At 44.4% G+C, this 20,876-nt stretch overlaps 3 protein-coding genes across 9 annotated transcripts in view; 1 reads left to right on the top strand and 2 right to left on the bottom strand.

Moving 5' to 3' along the window:
• The window catches only part of ZEB2 (zinc finger E-box binding homeobox 2), a 132,979-nt gene extending 120,411 nt beyond the window's left edge, over positions 1-12,568 (bottom strand). The window contains exons 1-2 of one of the 5 annotated variants that reach the window (XM_027561390.1): positions 12,086-12,568; positions 9,398-9,539 (exon numbers count right to left, since the gene is read on the bottom strand). In XM_027561390.1, coding sequence (XP_027417191.1) covers positions 9,398-9,470 — 73 coding nt within the window. In that variant the 5' untranslated portion in view covers positions 9,471-9,539; positions 12,086-12,568. Of the gene's footprint in view, positions 1-9,397; positions 9,540-9,778; positions 10,036-10,441; positions 10,599-12,085 lie in introns of those variants that run through there. The other 4 variants (XM_027561397.1, XM_027561405.1, XM_027561368.1 and 1 more) reach the window with 4 other exon arrangements.
• LOC113904375 lies at positions 9,821-13,380 on the top strand. Of its 3 annotated transcripts, XM_027561450.1 has the most exons (4): positions 9,821-9,907; positions 10,355-10,723; positions 12,106-12,256; positions 12,361-13,273. In XM_027561450.1, the coding sequence occupies exons 2-4, from the start codon at positions 10,613-10,615 to the stop codon at positions 12,414-12,416; spliced, it is 318 nt and encodes a 105-aa protein (XP_027417251.1). In that variant the 5' UTR covers positions 9,821-9,907; positions 10,355-10,612; the 3' UTR covers positions 12,417-13,273. The 3 variants fall into 3 exon arrangements, 2 of the variants coding, with proteins under 2 accessions (XP_027417251.1, XP_027417241.1); XM_027561440.1 differs by lacking the exon at positions 9,821-9,907 and having other exon boundaries at positions 10,107-10,723; XR_003514500.1 differs by lacking the exons at positions 9,821-9,907; positions 10,355-10,723 and adding an exon at positions 10,736-11,614 and having other exon boundaries at positions 12,106-13,380.
• An 824-nt stretch (positions 13,381-14,204) lies between these two features.
• On the bottom strand, positions 14,205-19,515 carry LOC113904368. The gene is made up of 2 exons (XM_027561426.1): positions 16,455-19,515; positions 14,205-15,949 (listed from the first exon to the last, which is right to left on the bottom strand). Exons 1-2 carry the CDS (start codon positions 16,821-16,823, stop codon positions 15,416-15,418), a joined length of 903 nt encoding a protein of 300 aa, XP_027417227.1. The 5' UTR covers positions 16,824-19,515; the 3' UTR covers positions 14,205-15,415.
• Between the last annotated feature and the right edge of the window lie 1,361 nt (positions 19,516-20,876).

Raw genomic sequence — 20,876 nt, 5'->3', positions numbered from 1 at the left:
ATGAGATCATTTTAATTCAGCCCCCAAACTGTGACCTGACCATGGTCTGAAAGTGTTCAAAAAGTAATTTTAAGCCTCCCTTTGATTTGAAAAGGAATACTGCATGCTTGGTCGTTCATACAAATAACATAAAACTTAATTATTGAATGATTTGGCAGAGGACCTTCCTGCCAAACAACAGTCAATGCCAGCTACTGTGATGCTGGCGATGCCCGGCCCCCGAGCGCACAGCCCCCTGTATACAGCATTTGTTCATTGTGTCTCAGGGCAAGATGCTTTCAAATAGGATTCACGGATCTGGGAGACTGGGTGCAACGCAAAGGGGTACCATATTTATAACTCCAGTGAAAAAATGCTGTCTCACCTAGAAGGGAAGTAGATCTGCGCTGTCAAATCACCAGGAGGCTGTGACAAAGGGAGCTTGCAGCCTGACACACGGTGTAACAACATAGCAAACACCTTTAATTCTGTCATGTCTCATACCCTTTACTTTCTCACACATTCGTGGCTGCTCGAACGTTGACACCTACACTCTTTTTCGAAACTAAATAAGGCAATCTTATTTAAGCCCGAATGCAACACCTGAAAAGTTATTCTTATGCCCCACAAAAAATAACCATTAACTCCTTCCTCTTAGAAATGCCTCCCTGGTTGGTCTGAAAAGTCTCAAGTTGGCAAGAGCCTCCCTGGGCCCCTGACTCTTGAGGTTCACATGACCTTCTCAGCTCCTTGAGATAGGCAACACTTCCCCCCTCGAAAAGATGCGAGACTGGTGATAATGTCACTGTCCGAGCTGGCCTCTGACAGCGTTTCCAGCTGAAATCTCTTTGCTTCATCACAAACTTCTGGTGTCTTCTATAGTACGGAGAGAGGCCCCAGCTGCTTCATTCCCTCTAGCTACCATAGTCTAATATCTTAAAAGCTGGAAATGAAAATAGCTTTTCTAAAGATATTTCCTGGAATTTTTAATGTGCTGCCTTGATTCCTTTCTCTCTCTCTCTTTTTTTCCCTTGCCAATTATACACCACCATTTGGAGGGCTTATGAGCAATGTAAGTCCACCTCATCTAATTAAACCACATTGTTTTAAAAGCTTGAACAGTTTTCATGTCTATAAGACTTGTCTGAATAATAAACTGCTAGAGCCAGGATTCTGAGTGTCTTTGGAGAGTCAGGATTTTATCTGCTGAGCGCAAAAGGCCAGGCACTCAAAGAGTTAAAGAGTGTTCCTGCATTGCTGGGTAGGTTAATATCACAGCTGCCTGGTAAAGCATTATCCTGGTACCTCACTTAACAAAAGCCTCCTTTTGCAAACAGACTCCCACTTCCCCCCGCAAGTGTCCAAAGGTGTTTACTGAAGTAAATCTGCCTAAATCCTTCATTGCTTGGGTCATGGGGGTGGATAGGAGGGGTGGAAGGTGTAAGGATAATCTCTTTTTGTAAATTCTGTAAATCTTCTGGGAAAAGAAAAAAAAAAAAATCAGGAATCTGTGTCACATGCTCCTGGACAACTTCTAATATCTCTTCTAGTTTTGCTCTTGTAAGTGAAATTTGTCACAATGACTATCACAGAAGACATCCCCTCCCCCCAAGTTTCCAATTATTCACTCTGCTGTTTGAAGCGACTGCACTTTCAAAGTTGAGTGTGTGTGCGAGTGTGTGTACGCATGTGCACCGACATTATATGCTTAATCTAATTGTTGAAGAAAAACTGTTGGTATCTTAAAAGTGGTTTCAGAAAGGGGAAAAAAAAAAAAGACAAGACAGTTTAGGAGCAAGATAATGTAGCTGAAAAGTTGTCACGAGAGGTTTCTGTTCTTGTTGTGGTCTCATTCCAATACCATTAACTGCATGTTACTTTTGCATGTTGAAAATGGAGGCAAATAACAGTAAAACCTGACAGGTCCGCCTGCAAGGGTTTAAACAGTTCCCAGTAAGAAGGAGCCCTTTAGGCATAAACTTTCTCTCTCAAGAGAACGTGAATACCACCAACCCCTCCCTACAAATCTTGAAGCATCCAGTTTGAGATACAAAAAGGCTGTCATCTCACAAATGTTAAACATACTAAAAAAATCTGAAAAAAAAGTATGAAGAAGGTGTGAAAAACGTGGCACTTTACAGCCCTCAAAGCTTTTTAAAATAGAACAACTTTTCCCCCTAAAATTCTTTTCAGAGAATTTTTTTTTTTCCTTTTTGGCTCATTTGAGAGTTTCTTTCTTGGCTTTTTTCCCCTTTCATTTGAAAATATGAATTATCATAAAAAGTCAGGGGGAAAAATGGGAAAGTCTTTTCCAGTTTTCCTGAAGATGTATCAGTGCGTTCGGGCTGGGTGTAAGCAACTTCTCCCTTGTGCTCTGGGCCAGACACCCATCACTGAAAGCAGACCAGGGCTCTGAAGACTCCTCCTCTCCCTTCTCGAGCTCCCCAGCTTGCCCCCCAGCACCCTCCCACGCCCCCCCCAGGGCCTGCACCTCCCTGGCCTGAAGGTAAACAGTAAGAGCCACACTCTGGGCAGCACTCCAGAGTGGGATGTCCACACACCTGACCCAAGTCTAACAGGCTTCTGGGGGAGAACTTGATCCTTCCCTGACACTTTTTACCTCAAGTGTTGAGCGGGTGGCCATGAATAGTACAGACATGCCATCTTGTAACACTATATGCCTGTCAGGAGGGACAGGGCCTGGTTAAGCATCAACTATATAAGGCTGGTAACTAGGGAAAGCCCAACAAACAGCCACAAACACCTCAGTTATTTTACTCAGCTACTACCCTCTGCCTCTTCTCTCTCTCTCTCTCTCCCTCTCTCTCTCTCTCTCTTTCTTTTCATCTTGGCTTTCTGTGGCAGAATGCAAATGGAGCCTGCCGGCGGTGAAAGGGCTGAATTGTGATTAAGAAGAAGAAGAGCTCCTTTCTTTGTTCTCCCCTCAGGGGATGTTTACTGGGAGAGACACAGCGGATCAGATATGAAAGGCATTCAGGTCAGCATTGATGTGAGCGAAAGTGAAATCATACCTAAGGCATTCAAAAGACCGCCGTGTCAGGGGTTCAGCTAACGGTGCAGCTACTGTGTGTGTCTTCCCGGAGAGGCAAAAATCTTTGTGAAAAGACTGACGATTTTTTTTTCCTCCCCAATTTCCTTCAAAATTATAAAAGTCCTCCCTCCCTCTCCGTTTACCTCCCACCAGATGCCACAGGAGTTAGTATTTTCTCTCCTTATGGACCACACGCGAAATCAGACCAACTTCTAATAGCTGTATTACCTAAATGAACCAGCCTTGCACCATCTGAACTGTGAAAATTTTTTTTTAAGCAGGTGTATTCATGTGTGCTACATATATGCCTGATATGTAGGGGAGAACTGCGTGAAGAGAAAAGCCAAAACACACACGCGTGGATGGTTTTTCCTCTCACTTCCCTCAGAGGAAATACGACACACACACACACACACACACGCACACAGAGTATAAAAACAGTACAGAACACCTTAAAACAAAATTCTTTATTTACTTTGTAACTAGGAGTTACAGTTTTCCTGAGAGCTCTCACTCTGACACGACTGTCACCCAAGATAAAAGTATTTGGCACGTAGCTATTAAGGCAAAGACTTCCACAGAGTCTCCTGATTATTAGTGCTTGCCTTTTAAAAAAGACTTGATGAAGAAATACTTGGATCTTTACTTTTTAAAAGTTTACACTCCTGACAGCCCAAATAGTCATTCAAGAGATTTTTTTTCCAAGTGGTAAGCTGATGCTGTTGGCATAAACAGAGCTATGTAAATATATACAAAATTCACAAATCATAGCAAACATACAAATAATGAGGAGGTGCCTAGATGTTTTAAGGCTTAAAAATGAAAAAGAAAATCACATTTCATCTTCTGATTGCCAAAGAAAGAAAAGAAATAGGGAGGGGGAATAAGGCTGTATTTATTGGTTTTAAATCATCCTTCCCTCTGCTCTGAATTATTTTTTCTCAACCTTCACATCTTGGCTAAAAAGCATATTTGGGCTTATGTTAACATCTGCTCTTGTGGTGACATTTAATTCTGTATATTTTCAACTAGTGTTTCTGCATCACAGATTTTCCCCCTTTATCTCTTCGCTCTAAAAAGACAACCAAAGAGCAATCAAAAAGGTGTCTGACTTGGCCATTCAGACAATTGCCCCCTTGTGGGAATGCGGGAATGAATGGTACAGTGGACACCCCAGCACCATTGACGTTATAAACATGTAAATGAAACACATTAGGGCAGACAATCAATTGTCTGTGAGCATTGCAAACCTGCACTCCCTCTCTCTGTGACAGGCACAAAATAGTGTCTACCTTGGGAAGCCACGGTGCTGGAGAGGAAAAGGACAAAGCGTTCTCTTTCACACAGAAGAAAATGCACCTTAAAAGCCTTGGAAGAATGCAGATGACAAACACTGTTGTAAGGAAAAGACTCTCCCACATCTTGGAATAAACGCAGCACTGCTCAGAGAGCTAGCAACAGCCTCCTTTCCTACCTTCAGGGTAGACACACACATTTTTCCCAGGCAAAAGTCTTAATACGGCATTAGGGTCTTTGATAACCTCTTGGAATTTTCTTTACTTCGAGTAAATTAAGCAAGCAAGAAAGGAAGCATCTGAAACATATGACAGAGCAGTTTACTGGGAAATGTCAGTCTTGGCTTTAGTCATATTCCGAAATAAATGCTTAAAGACGTGAATGTATCTTTATGTGGCAACAGAGAAATAACATAAAGTTTCAAATCCTTACCCCACCCTTACCCTGGTGGAGAGTCACACTATGGATATTAGCAGGCTAGTGGCTATGTTATGAAGGAAGCCATGTTTCTATCCCCAATTGACTGAGTTTTTTCAAACGGAAATAAAACAAATAGATCAGTATAGATACATAACCCCCAGCCATGTGTGTGTGCAGCGTGACAAAACTTGCAGAAGCTCTTCATAGAGACAGAAGGATGGAGATGGATATCTGGGGCACACCCTCAGAGCTGGTACCTGCCACACAAACTGCTTCTGAGTGCTTTGCGAGTCAGCAAAACCACCTCCTCGGAACCTCATCAACTGTACCAGAAAGGTACTTGCACAAGGTTTCCACACTTGCAAGGAGCGCCAAGTCTGAACCGACTGCAATTCAAAGGAAACTTTCCTGCCTCAGAGTGTATTGAGGGGCTCTGGCTCACAGCTTCACCCCATCCCAACTTTACCTCTCTGAAAAGAGAGACGAGAGAGACAGGAGCCACATCCTGAAGAAGGGGCTTCTTGCGTTTCTTTTCCTTTTCATCTGAGCATCTCTGAAACGGGAACAACTTCTCTGCCCTCCACTGCCTCTCAGCATCACCACTAGCACTTCCACTCCCTTTCAGGAAGTGGTTAAGGGAGTGAGGGCTTATCTTAAACAGGGATCATCATTTCTGCTCATCTGATTGTTTCTCCTCTAGGATCTAAAGCCCTGAAAGCATCCAATTTTATCCCTTTTCTTCCCCACTGAAAATCACTGGCCAAAGGTGTTTGTAAAAATCTTCCTCCATTCCACTACACAATGCCTAATGCTTTAGCTGAAACTTTGGAGAAATTAAATTTAACTTTTCTTTCTTTCTTCTGTTTCCTCTTCCCCACCACTCATAATTCAGTTTTCATTTAAAAGACAACTTCATTCCCTTTACTGAAACAAGCAGTTTCTGGGTTTGATTTTTATGAAAATGTGCCTGTATCTGTGTGATTTTTTCAGAGGCTGATGCTGGGAGGTGGTGGGCTTGGGAGGCAGGCCTATCTTCCTAGGCTCTGCAGGAGGCAGGAGGGTAGCCGGAGCATCCCCAGGAGCTCATGCCCAAATCGGGGTAAAGCAACAAACTTTGCAAGTTACCACCGGGCCGGGCCAATGGCAGGCAGCAGCCAGGCACCTCCTGCTCCCAAGCGCTCATTTCTGCCTCGAAGGCTGTGTGGAGATAGTGGGGTATAATCAGGGGACTGAAAAGGGGGGCTGGGTTTTTCCCCCTCCTCTCCAGCTTCAGTGAAAGTATTACAAAGTGAGTCAGGCGACTGAAGATCATCTGACTGAACTTTCTTGAAACCGACACACATTCTTGTCTTCGGGCAACTTGCTTTTTGCCTCCTTCTCCCTCACCCCTCTCCCCTTTCCCTCCTGCACATCTTATTTTCTGGGAAGAGATTTCATCCTTTCCATGTGGGGGAAAGGAGACTGTCCACTATGGATTAACTTGACGCTGGCAGTGTCTCTGCCAGGCATCTTGCTAGCTTGAGAATCTTGAAGGCTGGATTTTAGACTCTTGTTTCTCTCTTTGTACATTTGCTTTCCTCGAACTGCCTCCTTCTCCTTTGCTTTTTTAATAATCGCATACAGCACGGTCTTTTAACCCATGTTCTTGACCAGCCTTTCAAACACACACATACTGCTTTACACATTTTCTCTCTTTGTCGCCTTAGTCTATATACACACTGTTGACTTCATTAAAATTATATAAAGTGCTATTCTAGTTTCCTGGATGACCATCTCTCTCTCTCTCTTTTTCCTCATGCAGTTTCTACTTCTATGATTAGTATTGCCATTATTCCTTTCCAGGAATTTCTATATGATTTTGATAAGCATCATCATATTTAGTGTTATCAGCAAAGACACAAGCTCAAAAGTGACATCTTTCCCATGAATCCAGGAAAGAAGAAAAATCCACTCAGTTCAGATAAATCCTAGCAATTCCCAAAGGGAAAGGCACTGGATACGTACTTGATGAGAAAGGAAATGAAAAAAGAGGGGGAAAAACTCTTCTACCTGCTTCTCAAAAGCAAGACATTGCTCAGATTAAACCCAAAGCAAAACACTGACAAGTAACGAATTTACAGCGTGTTTTCCCACAGATTATTGGGAAATAATTATTGCTCTTAAGTGTGCAGGGTCTGGGCTAAATGCCTTTAAAATGTGCAATTCAACTTTCCACTTCACAGTGTTAGGGCTTCTCCCAAGTTTGTGGCTGGGAAGAGGGAAATGGGATCCGTTACTGAACAACAAGCAGTGTCCATGGCTGAGTACCTCCCCCGGTACTCTGTTCCACCTGTGAAGCCCCCAGCAGACCTTCCCCACTGCCAATCCCCACCCCAGGGCTCTTAGGAAGCTTGGAGCATTCTGTTTTCCCAGACCTGGGCTCTGGTCTGACCTCACAGCCTGGACCAGGCTGGTCAACGGTGGCAAAATCCCGAAGGGGGTTGGAGGAGGCAGACAAGAAGAAACAAACATGCTAAATAGTCTCTCCTGCAAAAGAACACTTCTGGGAACCTTGTTTTAAGTCTTATTCTCCTTTCTCTCTCTCTCTCTCTCTCTCTCAAAAAAATGACTGTTTAACATAAGAAAAAAAAAAAATAAGGCCTCCTTGACACAAAGCTTTTGTTACCCAGTTGATCAGCAAGCAATGTGCTTTAGATACTTGTAAGGGGGTGGGGGAGAGCCCCACAACAGACATTGATTTTAGAAAATCAATAACCAACATTTAATAAAAGGAACAGAGGAAACACAAGAGAGAAGAGGGGGACATTAGGTGTAATTTTAGTGTCTACTAAATTACCCAAAGATGGGGAAGGGGAGGTCTCCAGTGTAAGGACCACCTTAAATAATGCCAGACACTAGAGTGAAGAAAAAATTAAATTAAGAGAGAGGAAGAGACAGGGAGAAAGAGACTTAAAAAGAGGCAGCCTGAACCGGGTCTTGGGGAAGCAGCTTGGTATATATTATTGTACTTGTTTTTTTGTAATACTAAGCCAAGCAAATAGATCAAAGGCAGCACAAAGGGAAAAGGCAGGATAACATAACGAACAGTTTCTGACTAAAATTCCTCTATCACTCCCCCATATGGCTCGACACCTCCACCACAACAAGCAAAAGACACACACACACACACACACACACGCACGCACACACGCGCGCACACATGAAACCTAGAGAGACAGAGACAGAGAGAAGCATCATTTGTCTCTAATCAAAATTCCCTCGTCTTTGTGTTTTCTGCTTCCAGCGCCCCTCACTGCGCCCCCAGCCGCCCCCTCCCGCGCCGCGCAGCTTGGGGGCAGAGCGGGGGCGCACAATTGTCTTCTCTGGAGGAAAGTTGTTCCAAGTGGGCCCCGGCGGTCCCCGCGAGGCGCGGGCTGGGTTCGCGGGAGACCGGAGGCCGGGGCCGGCGCCGCGTCCCCGCGTCCAGCTCGGGAGCGTCGACGCGGCCCCGTGCCGGGTGATCGGGCTGAGACCGAGGGGAGCGAGAAGTTTCCTTTCCCAGTCTGAGCTGGCGCTAGTTCGCTTGTTTGTTTTGGGGGGTTGGTTTTTCTTTTTCAACTCAGTATCCTCCGTCAGCTACCCCCCGGCACCCTCTCGGGTCCCTAGCTCTCTCCCCTCCCCCAGGCGCCTTCTGCGCTCTTGCCAATCACTTTTCTCTTTTATTCCCACGATTTTGTTTGGGGGTAATACCTAGGGGGTCTGTCTCTCTCGCGCGCGCTCTCTTCCTCTCTCCCGCTCTCATTCTGCCTTCCTTGACTCTTTCTAAGATGGACCTACAGAGCTGTCACACCTTTGATCCCCCACCTCTGCTCTGCGTGTCCCCCTTGCACCCCCATCTCCTTCCTCCTTCTCGACTCAGCCTGGATAACGGACTCCTCCTGACTATGTCGAAACTGCCCAGAAAAGTCTCCCCGCGCTCCGGGACTCCGCCAGCCCCCGGCGTGGGGCCAGAGCCCGCTGGAGAGGAACCACCCACCCCCGCGCCCGCACGGACCCCGCGCGGGGCCGGCCGAGACCCTCCCACCCCGGGGCCCCGGCGCGCCTGGCCCGCCCGGCCCCGCTGCCCGCGGACCGTTACTTGGCGTGCGGAGAGGCGGCCGGGCGACTCCGGCAAGAAACTTTCAGCCTGGCGGAGGCACAGCCCCGGGGCCCCTCTCCCGCCCTCGCAGTCCCTCTGCCACCCCCGCCCCCACCCCGGAATCCTGCGCGACCCGGCGCCCAGGCCCCCCGCCCTGCCCTCGCCGGACGCTCCCGCAGCCCGGCCGGGGAGCCGGCGGGCCGGGCGCTCACGGAGCGGGAGGCGGAGGCGGAGGGAGGGCGGAGGCGGGGGCGCAGGGGGCGGCAGAGGTGGGGGTACTGGGCCCCGGCCGGACCCCAGCGCTCGGAGCCCCCCGGCGCCCGACGCTCACTTTGCCCGGCACTTCCCTAACTCCCCACTGTCCAGTCGCCGCGCGCGCCGGGCTCCGGCGCCGGCCGCGGAGGGAGGCTCGCCCGCGAGCCCTGGGCGCCGCCGCCGCCGCCGCCTCGGTTCCTTTTCCCTCTCCCCCTCCTTCTTCCCGGGTCTGGAGCCGCAGAGTGGCCCGGAAAAGTTTGGTTCGGGCCGCTTCTTACCGTTTTTCCTCCTGGGATTGGCTTGTTTGCGTCTCTTGCACCGGGGGCCATCCGCCATGATCGGCTGCTTCATTGATAAGAGCGGATCAGATGGCAGTTCGCATGGACTCGGCGCCCTGCTTCGGCAGCACGCAGGCTCGATCTAGCAACCAAACACAGCGACAATGTGGGCATCGCCCGCGCCCATTGAAACGCGCGCGGGCCGCCCAGGGGAGCCGGGCCAGGGCCCGGGCGAGCACCCATCCGCGCCCCCCAACGCCAAAGCGAAACTTCGGCGGCCCCCTCCCCGCCCCCCGCCCCCAGCCTTGGCCCCGAGGCGCTTTGTGTTTGTTACTGTTTGGTGTGTTGCACCCGCGAGGGGATCAGAGAGACAAGAATTACATCTTCAAAATGAGTCATAACTCCTGACCGTATGAGGGAATGCACACGGCGGTACAGTAAGGCTGCTTGACTCAAGGCTAGGCGGACCCTTTCCTCCGAAAAGTCCTCAGCCCGGCTCGGCAACTTGGGGTGAGGCGAAGCTTTCTTTAGCTCTCATCTTGTCTCACCACCCCCCACCCCATTCCTCAGAGGAAGCAAACAAACAAACAAACAAACAACGCGAAACAACCCCCGATGAAGCACACTCGGGCAAATTGATAATAGTAATTATAGGAAGCCCACTCGCCCCGCGTCCCATCCCCTCCCCTTTCGCAGTTTATCGAGACACTGTCTCTTCCTCCCCCCCACACCCCCGCCCCCAAATTAGGATTTCCCGTTTCACGCCGCAATAAGAAATATAATTATAAGCCTCTTTGGACACTGTCCCTCCCCGCCCCCCCCCCCCCACCCCGCCGCCACCTTCTCCACTTTGACAATATTTACTTAAGTATTTCCCCCCACCTCACTCACACACATGCTCCCCCACACTGGTTCCCTTAAATAGTTGCAGTAGAAAATTGTTTTTTTCCCCTCAAGAAAGGAAAGAGAAAGTCCAACCGCTACGACAGTACTTTTCAGCTCTACTGAATGATCGTATCCTTTCTGGCTTCGAAACTTTTGTACCTAAAAATCGAGAGAGGCGCTGCATTTTTTCAGCTGAAACTGTCAAAACTTGGAGAAGGGGAACCTCGGAGGCAGGCAGGAGAGGAGGAGAATCCCGAAACTCGATGGAGGTTGGGAAGATGCTGTGCCTCGAGGATTAGTTTAAACAGGGGGCTATAAAAGATGTAACAGATGCAAACTGTAACACAAGGGCCATTAACCCTTTCTCTGCCGAGTACACTCGGTCCCCACGCCCCGCACCTATTGTCTCCTGTGCTAGAAGCTTTGCGGAAAACTTGGAAAGTGAGTATCAGTTTCCACACATTTGCTGAGAGGGGTAAGGGGTGGGGGGGGGGGGGCAGAGAGAAGGGGAAGTAGATGATTTAGAAAGCACCTTGAATTTAACCTGGGCATAGTGGCAGCCTTTTAAGTTTGACACATTTTGTCATGTCTTGGCTCTCCTGTGGATTTGAAATTGTTGGGAAAAATCCTGAAATACAGATATGGACACACAAGTGTCTGGGATGAAACAGCTGGCCTGTCTGTATTCCTGCTGAGACTTACGCACGATTGCATATAAATATATGTTTAATAAAGTAAGCTGCTAGTTTTATGAGCATGTGTGTGTGAGGGACAGACAGGGCATTTGTGCTGTAAACTTTATCTTTGCCTGTTATTTCTAACTCTGGAGTTAGTAATCTTACCTTCATCATTATAGGGGGAGCATATAAAATATGTAAGTAGGTGGGAGACACACATATTCATGTTAACCGGGATCACCCCTGTTCCTGGGAACTCCTGCTATCTCGACTTTTCAGTGCCAAAGTATGGAATGGGATATTTGAGTGTATGTATCTTCTGCCTCTATATGACTTTGCCATTGTAAATACAATTTCAAAAGTTATCCTTAATTTAAAACCCTACCATCCTGACGGCAGTTTTCTTCCCAGCTGTAGTGAGGGCCCCCCCCCCCACTTTGGTAAACGACTCAAGTTCCATGAGGACTTTCACTTCTTTATTTATCATCACAGAAGTGAGGTGTTACTTCACATACACACACACACAAAGAATGAAATAAAGAAATGAAACTCGCTAAGCAGACAAAAACAGGCAACTTTCTACTTAGAAAACAGCCTTCTTCGGTGGGAAAGGTTGGACTGCCATATCAAAGAGAAAGACTTGCTCCCGAATTTGGTAGGTTTGTATCCGTCAAGTTTTGTAATTATTAACAGGTATTTGCCAAGTTTTAATTGCTGAATATAATGAATTGGAACTAGAGTGAAAATAAAGCAAAATCTCTCCCCTCGAAGAGTTTTTATTCCAACCATACAGTTCTCAATAAAACTTTTCCAAGGCTGGGTAGTAAAAGGCACCTTTGGTTACCTGAATGGACAGGTACGGGGCAAATTATTTGGGGGAGGAAAAAAAGGGGAGAAAAAGAAGGAGAGAGACACAGGGAGTGCGAGAAAAACCGAAGAAGTCACTCTTGGGAAAAGCTTGCCATAAAGGAGCTAAACCCACCTGAAATTCCTACCCACAGACACTCCTTCTCACTTTAGACTCACATCCCCACTTAAAAGGAGAAAATCATAAAAGGAAGGTGGAGGGGGTGACCATGCCAAAAAGGAATAAAAAGAGAGAAAAGGGGAAAAAAAAAAAACCTACCTGCGAAGTCTTGTTTGTAGTTTTGGCCAGAAATGGTGAGAAGAAAAAGCATGAAGAAGCCGCGAAGTGTGGGGGAGAAAAAGGTGGAAGCGAAGAAACAGCTCCCGGAGCAAACTGTACAAAACCTCGCCAAGAGTGTCTGGAGGCAGGACCGTTATTCCTGCGGAGCAGGTTAGAACTGATCTCTTTCGGCCACTCCAGGAAACACAAACCTGGGGACGGACTGACGTGTTACGCCTCTTCTAATGACATTTTTTTCTTTTTCTTTTCTGTAGGAGAGAGAGAGACCCTGAAACACGCGCCACCTATCTTTGTGGGGAGGGATAATTGAAGCGCCCTGAGCGTGAGCATCATGTGAAAACGTGATCGCCAAGTTTCTCTCTGGGAAAGGATCTGGGATAGATTATACCTTGAAGTCTCCGCAAACGCTTTAGTGGAAGAAATGAAATTCCACCTCCCTCCCTTCCTCTCTCCCTCCCTCTCGCCTCCTTCCCTCCCTCCCTCTCTTCTCCACGCCCCCCCTCCCCCCCCTACTCCCACCCCCCCGTCAAGCCTTTGGCATCATTATCCTCATCACTAAATCCTACAGAGTACAGGGCGGAAAACGGTGCACACCATTCACAGAACTGGAGAACTCTAAGGGGCGAAAGTTAAAGGGAAAGATCCCGGTTCCTCAATCCACATCGCCTCTTCTTATACAGATATCTCTAATAACCAGATTTGAGATGCACATTAAGTTGTGTGGATTTCTCAGCACGGTTTCTGGAACTAAATTTTTTGCCTTTTCTCGTATTATTATTATTATTATTATTTTCTTTCAAGATGCCAGAGCCAGAGGGGGAAAATTGCTGTATGTGAGCTGCATTTTAGGGCATGTGTGTTGGGGTGTGTGTATGTGATGAATTTCTGGATTGGATCCCAATACTAAAAAGTGGTTTCGCATTTTTAAAAAGGGTCTCTAAGTAAATTAACATAGAGCGCTCAGTTGACCGATCTCTGAATCTCTCTACATCTCAAGGAGACCTCACTACAAAGTGAGGGAGTGTGTGGAGGGAGGCAGGAGGAAAAGGAGAAAGGCCATAGAGGAATTTAGCAGGGAAGGAAGAGCACGATATTAAACGGCATGGGGTCTAAGTTTTGGAGTATATATTTTTTGATATTGCAATTAAAGTAAAATTAAAAAGAAAAGACTCCACCTTTGCTCTGAAGGGATTGGTTATGTAAATATGGAAGGGATTTCCTGGAGAATACAGCTTTCTACTGTATGGTTAATTAAATAATCACTCAAAAGCTTCCAACGTGACGCTTCTGTCGTAATCCAATCAGGTTACATAGGTCCTAAACAAGAAAGATATTTTCCACATCTGGAAGTCAGCAATTTAGCAAGTACTGCACATTATTAACCAATTCAGAGCCTACTTCCCAGGGGAATTTTTTTTGAAGTTTAAGTGTTCTTAACCAATGCTCTGCTGTTTTGTTAATCAAAAAGCTGGTTTACACTGCACATAATTGGAACTAATATAGAAGTAAATAAAGACAGCCAAATTTGAGGATGCTGAGCACAGGCATTTATCGGAAAAGGAAGAAATCTCTTAGCCTCCAGTGGTTCAGGCTCAATTTCTTAAAGAACTGTGAGGCTTTTTTTTTTTTCCAAGAGTGAAAGTGCCTGAGAACCTCAGAGCACAAATAAACTTTCAGTCCCACAGTCTTTGGACTTCTCTGCAAAGGTAAAGGTGGAGGTGTCAAGAGGACTGAAGGATAGATAGCCTCATGCCATTTTTTTCCTGCTTTAATATTGTTAATATGTTACAGCCCCCTGTTTTCAGTCTGATGAAATCTGAAACAAATAACACCCTGATCCAACACTAGACTTTTACTCACATTAAGATAAACTGCTTTGAACTGTACTTTGAATGTGTGCCTAAAGCAAGACTTTGAATGCAAGAGTCACTGGCAATTGCACTCAAGAGGAGGGAAAAGCCACCACTTGGTTTGCCACATCCATACTCCCAGAGGTGCAGAGCTTTGTATTTTGTATGTTTATTGGGGAGGGGGCAATAGCCACCCAGCAAGACCACAACCAATACTTACTTTAGGATGTGAGGAAGTAAATTTTCACAGTTGATTACAGACTCACCTCTTTGCTACCCTAAGCATTTATTACAGTGAGAATCATCTCCCCCACCCCACTCAGATAATTTACTTATAGAGGAGCATTGGAGATCACCAGCCTAAAATTTAATAATAAAAAAAGAAAATTAAAGATTTCCAGCATGGGCCAGGCACATTCTCAGTTTTATGCTTTACATTTCTTTAATATCCCTATCTCTATAAATATATGACTTATCAAGTTTCTCCTCCGAGATTTACTTCTATTATTAATATCCTTTTTTAAAATTCCCACTTTTTTATTTAAAAAAAAAAATCGAGTCTAGCTTTCTCTAGAAGTTTGCTTTTCAGCGTTTCCTCTTCCATTTCCAGGATAAAGGTGTTCCTGGCATGGAGTAATTCCAGGTAAGACTCCACCTGAGGACCCCAGGTAGCCATTGGAGCTTACAGCCCAGACATACATACACTCGGTGGTAAACCTCAGGTCAAAGAATCCAATCAAACGGCTAACAAATCACTTGTCTTTATTATGTATATTAATGTCAGGTTACTTAAGATCTGACTTAAAAAAAGTATTTCCATTAAAAACAGCTAATCATCTGATTACTCTGGGTTCAGTAATTGTTCGAGTGGCAGGAGACAGCCCCAACACTTAGCACTGGTAGTTCCGACGTGCAAGTATTTGAATTGGGGTAAAAAAAGCAATCTTTCAGGTTCCCATCAAGGTGGATAGTTGGACGGTGGCACGCGAAGCGTCCCCACGAGGGGTGAGCGCGCCGGTGGGTTGCCCTCCTCCCCTGCCTGGCACGCCCCCGACACTCCCCTCCCTATTTGACGAAGAGAGTTCCCACAACAGCAGAGGCGGTGGGATCGGAGGAAGCCGGGATATAAATATGTTCCGAACACTCCCTTAGTCCGAAGGCCAGGTCGGGGACAATGGTGATCGTGGGATCAGCGGGATGCTGGAGCGCAGGACGCAGGGAAAAGTCGAGAGAGGACTAGGAGCTACTAGCTTTCGGCTCCTCACACAGCAAAGCAAGTCCTGCAGATGAATCGCTCCTTCCCCGGCTTTCTTCCCCATTAATAATCTATTTCGAGATTAGCGCAGACCAAGGGGATTAAAACAACAGATACATGCAAATGTGAAATAATATTGCAGTGGACATGGACGAGAGAAAAACAATTCTTTAGGGTTTCTTTGAGTAAAACAAACTGCCTCCCTCAGAATTCCCTCCATCCAGGCAGCTTGTGAAGATGCACTTTTGTTTTCCAATTCCCTCCAGCCAGGACCTGGTGCCTGTCCCCCCATTCACCTCTCAGTCTGTCAATTTCCTTAACTCTCACAGCCGCTCCCCTTTTCTCCCCTGCCCCCAGCTCCCCTCGTCGGCCCAGATGCCCGAAGAGATACAATGTTTCTGCCCCTGAACACATAGGCTGTAGCAGGAATTCGAATTTGGCCATAGCTAATGATTTTTTTTTTTTAAAGCAAATTCTGTTTATTTTGTACCATGTGTTGAAAAAAAAAAGGAACCTATTCTCTTTTTGAAACGGAATTGATCTTTCATCCAGAGGAATTATTTCGACCGTGCCGTTACACAGGAGGTGGGCAACTTCTTTTAGAGTTGCAAGGAAAGGGTGATAAGGGGGACCCCTGCAATGAGGTGTGTTGAGGGGGTGGGGGGCGGCAGGGGTCCAAGCCAAGTCAAACGGTTTTCTCACGTGCGAACTCGCAATCCAATCCATTCGGAGTTGAGCCTAGGATAGGAGGGGAAAGTCTATTAAAAAAAAAAAAAAATCAGGAGCATCCCTCTGAGAAGCCTTTTCAAACAAAATCAAAACAGGACCAGAGAATCTCAGACCGTCTCTAACATCCCTGCTGCGAGGCCCGCGGGCTCTGGAATCTCGCACGTCACCTGGCCCCAGCAGGGCGGCCAGCTGAGCGGTTCATTTTTATTTTTTTATTTTTTGAAGTTAAGGCTGAATCTCGGCTTCAGTGCTTTTTTTGCCAGCGTCTCCATTGACAGGAACCAGCAAACTTCAGGACTCAAATAAGCGTCTTAATTTATTGATGCAAAACAGGTCTGCTGGTCGCCCCCAGTTCTCCGCGCTCTCGGTCCCCCACACCCCCAGCTTCGGTCCCTTCATTTGATCTCAGGGTAAGGCCCCCGCAGTACAGGCGGAGGAGCACGTGGGAGGGGGGGTTCGGACCCCGCCCGCCCAGGAACCCCGCGACCCCCGCCCCGCGGCCGGGTCAGCTGACCTGGCTCGCTGGCCGGCTCCCCGCCCGCCGCCTTGTTTCCGGTCCCCGGGGTCCGCTAGCTGCGCACGGAGCGGGAGCGGCCGCGGCCGGGAGGTGATGCTGGGGGCTGATTACCATGAGAAAGGCTGTGCCTGGAAAAGCCTCCTCCACGCGACTGTCAATCTCTCTAAGGGGTGGGAGGGGGGACGGAAAGGGCCCTGTAGGAGTCACCAGAAAACTTGGAGTAAGTTGGATGCGACGCAGGCCCGAGGAGGTGGCTTTCGCCTCAACTTGGAAGGCTGTGGCGTTAAGGGCGCGGACGCCAGCAGCCTCGCCTGGGAATTGAAAAACCCCTAGTCCTTTCTTCCCTTCTTTCCTCCCTCTTGCCATCCTTTCAGCCCTCCCTGCCCTTTATCCTTGTTTTCTTGAAATTCTTTCGCAATTGCATTTCCTACATTATCCTTTCTATCTCCCTTTTGCAATCCCTTGTTTTGTTTCTTAAGATCTCCTCTCTCGCTCTGATTCTTTTCTGCCTCCTTTATGTGTCCAGATTTATCATTTCGTTTTGAAAACACAGTGTTTCATATGTAATTAATCTACCAGCAGGAGGTCAGGGACACCCTGACTAAAATAACTCCCTGGGTCATCACAGAACAAGTTCCCCAGGTGTCAGTGAAAAGTAAAATAATATTAGTAATAAAATAAATATAAATCTATATCTTGGTAATCATAATGGTTCCTTATCCTAAATTACCATATCAGCTCAAATTGACTTCTTTTTTTCTTAAAAGATAGAATCTTCCTGGAATAAAAATGAATAATACTTGATATAGGGCAATTCTTTAGCTTTAAAGCAATGTGAAAAAAATTTCTCATTTATAGTGATATTTTAGCAGTGCTTAACAGACTTTAGAAATTACAATAGGTAATTTAAAGAAACTTAAGCTGTGCTTTTTCTTTTAATGACTGTTTGGAAAGTGTAAAAAAATTCTAAAGCACCCCTGCCTTTCAGGAATATTGATCAGTTCAGAGAAAAACATCATGTCCTGTATTTTGTACAGGCTAAGCAAATTCACAACTTCAGTTGTTGGGTTGTTTCCTTGGCCAGTTGCCCTATTGCCTAGCAAGTGCGTGAACATGGAGTTGTGTCTGTCATGAATGTGGCTCTGGTTTTAGTTTTACTTATTTTTTTTCCCTGTCTTTCATTCATTTTGAGTATGTTGTTCTCCTATTAAAATTCAGTTTGCACTTGTTTGCAATTTGTTTACTTTGTTGGATTTTTAAAACTTGTTAGTAGTCAATTGAACATGTATATTAAACCCTTTTTAGGCCAACAAAAATAAAGATGCATTAGAAAGATGCCTTTTATGCTTCATAATTATTAATTGACATTTTATGATGAATAATTAATCATTTGAATAATTTTGGTATCTCTGATCTGAACACATATTTGCATATCTAATGCTTGATTTTAACTGTGTGTTTTTAAAAAAATTCATTCTCTCAGGACGAAGAAACAAAATAACATTTTAATGTAAAATTTCTCTTCAACACTTGTAAAAGTTTTTTTTATTGAGTTGTACTATTCTTTCTAGGTATCCATAAAACTTCTTGACACTTTGTAAATCATTAATGTAGCAATCATATACAAACATGTGACAGACTGCAATTAATTAGGAAAAACAATACCCTATGTAAAATCAAGTCACTCTCCTCCCCAAAGGAAGAGATGTGCACTAATTATGCACCATTTTTTCTTACTGGAATTTGGTTATTGAACTTTTTGGTTATGTCTATTTACACAAGTCAAAAAGTAGAAATTGAGTGATAAATAATTCATATATGAATTTAAGATTTTTTTAATTTTTACTTAGTAACATATGGGTTGATTTGAAATTATTTTAAAATGATCAAGCAAGCCTATCCATGATATTTTTATACCCTGTGTCAATTGAAGTTCAAAGAAGCTATTTTGAGTACTAACCCTGCATGTTAACCTGTGTGATTACTGGCAAGCTACTAGAAATGTATATTCTTGTGGGTACACTAATAATGTCTGTCCTTCTGAGTTTTATTAAGAATTAAAGTATTGTCTGAAATGTCACTATAGTGTAACTTTATTATCACAATGAAAAGATTGAAAAAATAACATGGAACATACAGATCAGTTAAGACAATTAATTTTGACTGGTAAAAACAACTATTTCCCTTTTAGTATCATTCGTCATTTTTCTGTTGAGAAATGAGTGCTGTGTTATTAAAGTGAAGAAATAAGATGAAAAGCATCATCGAATTTTTGGGTGGTTTACAGTTCTTTAGACCTCTTCAGAAAATGTAAAGCCACAGACATGAAGATAGTATTTTTTATTCTGTTGCTTAAGGAGTTAATTTATTGTGTTCAATATGATCATAATTTGTTTATAAATATCAGATTTCTTTTAGTGAGAATGTATGAACTTGAAGTTTCTCATGTTCTTTAGTAACGTATTGTCTTTGACTGTAAGGGTTAAATATGTAGAAGCTCAGAAGCAGTCTTGAGTAAGACTTCTGAGAAAAAAAAGGGCAAACTTACAAATTTGGAGACCAGGAATTTGGCTGTCAGAGCACTGTTTGTCGTAAGATCATTCATAATGAACTGAGCATTTCCTTTTGGAATTGTAGTTATCCTGAGGTTTGTGCTAATTCTAAATACCTATAGTGGGGGAGAAAATCAGTTTACTAATGGAAAATGAAATTCATTAGTCTCTTAAACAAATAATAGACCAGATTTTCTTTTTGACGCATAAGCTGAAAAATCAATGTAAATGCTAAAGGGAAAAAACTACTGTGATATTTAATCCAATACTGACTTCTTGTTTTCCTTAAGATTCCACAAAACACTTAAAGGGTCCCTTAATTGTTTCCTTTCTCAAAGGATCCATTCCATGCTTCTTTCACATCAAAACTACCAAAAGGGCCATTTGGACATCAGCCTAGGGACTTAGAGTGACCAGTACCTTTTTCTTGTTTTCCTTTGGAAAGGAAAATGGGACCAGAAACTATTTGCACCTACAGATTGTTTAGTGACCTGGAAATAACTTCATGATGCTTTGTGATCTTCTTTAATAGTCCTTGTTCTATTGAAAGGTCAAATTAAAGTCTTTTTTGTTAGTTCTAATTTTGCACTGTTCTAAAAGTGTTTTTTTTCTTTTTGCAGTCATGTTTCAGGTACTTAAATACAACAACCTTACTCTGAAAAATTATTCTCTATGTGATAATCACAGCTATGAAATGATAATAGCCAAGAGAGGAACTTGCTTTCCTAGCCTACCCTTTTCTAGTTGTAGATGGTGACCTAGGGGAAATTAGTGACTTTCTCTAGAATTCAAGTGTCTGATTCTTCATGGGCCTTTAAATCTGCCAGACTCATCCGTCTGGCAGACACCACAGACGGTGACATCCAATGTCTTCTCACCTTTAGCAGATGTCCTTCTGAGCCTCTTGTGTCCACCCATTCTGCATATTGCATTGTGACCTTTTCCAGACCTAATGACTTGCTTAGTGCTTGTTTTTCCATGTGTGGCTTATTTTGCCATTTGGATCTAACACCTAGGCTCATTTTTCCAGTTATAGTATTGGTGCAGGTAGAATGGTTTTTCTGGCTTTGTTGTCTCTGGTTTCCCAGACAAAGTATCTTTCCTATTTCTGTCTTCTCACCAGGACCCTTGAGTTAGGTATGCTCCTGTGAACAATTTCCTGCTAGTTTACACTGGTTCTAGGCCTGGCCCAAGCACAGGACAAGTTAGTGATGAGGAGACATCATGATACAAGTACATCTGGGAATTGTTTTTATTTCTTATGTAATTTTTAAATTGCTTGTTGACTGAGAACTGAATCTCAAAGATTCCTTGTATTCTTCTCAATTACAGTATATTGTAGTGGCAAAGATACAGGCTTTGAAATTAGATCAACTGGATTTGACTCCCTGCTTTGTGAGTACTAATTGTGTATTGAGGATGAGATATTAAGCCCCTGTGAACCTCATTTTTTAAATGAGCAGAAGAGGACTTAAATTTAAGCTGGCTGTGGTGGAAAAATATGACAATAAATGTACAGTGTCTGATACAGGGTAGGCATATCAATAAATAGAAATTCCCTCTCATGAATTATCTGAAAAATATATGAAGTTAAATTATAGAAAAACCAGAGTGAATGTAGCATATATTTTGGGTGATACTTATTTCATAATTTTAAATGATTTTATTGCCATTTATTTGTTTTAATTACTTTATGATTTTATTAGGAATTATTTAACTGGTTCCTGCATTTTATAGAAATCAGTGCTTACTGAGAACAATTGGAAAAGTAATGTGGAATTTCTCAACTTCTAGTGGAAAGGGTGGAGTGCTCATGATTCTAAGCATCATAGTTCTAACCTCTGAGATGAATAAATGTCCTTTACCA

The sequence above is a fragment of the Bos indicus x Bos taurus genome, chromosome 2 (genome assembly GCF_003369695.1).
Source record: "Bos indicus x Bos taurus breed Angus x Brahman F1 hybrid chromosome 2, Bos_hybrid_MaternalHap_v2.0, whole genome shotgun sequence".
Taxonomy (NCBI): Eukaryota; Metazoa; Chordata; class Mammalia; order Artiodactyla; family Bovidae; genus Bos; species Bos indicus x Bos taurus.
The sequence above is the reverse complement of the archived record's forward strand: the minus strand, read 5'-3'. Positions and strand labels throughout refer to the sequence as shown.

Coding starts and splice junctions, on each gene's coding strand:
- LOC113904368 (XM_027561426.1), bottom strand. CDS start 16,823: ATGGCAAGAGGGAGGAAAGAAGGGAAGAAAGGACTAGGGGTTTTTCAA. Junction 15,950..16,454: donor GGAGCCGGCCAGCGAGCCAG/GTCAGCTGACCC, acceptor CTCCTATCCTAG/GCTCAACTCCGAATGGATTG.
- LOC113904375 (XM_027561450.1), top strand. CDS start 10,613: ATGCAAACTGTAACACAAGGGCCATTAACCCTTTCTCTGCCGAGTACA. Junction 10,724..12,105: donor CTTTGCGGAAAACTTGGAAA/GTGAGTATCAGT, acceptor TCTTGTTTGTAG/TTTTGGCCAGAAATGGTGAG. Junction 12,257..12,360: donor CCGTTATTCCTGCGGAGCAG/GTTAGAACTGAT, acceptor TCTTTTCTGTAG/GAGAGAGAGAGACCCTGAAA.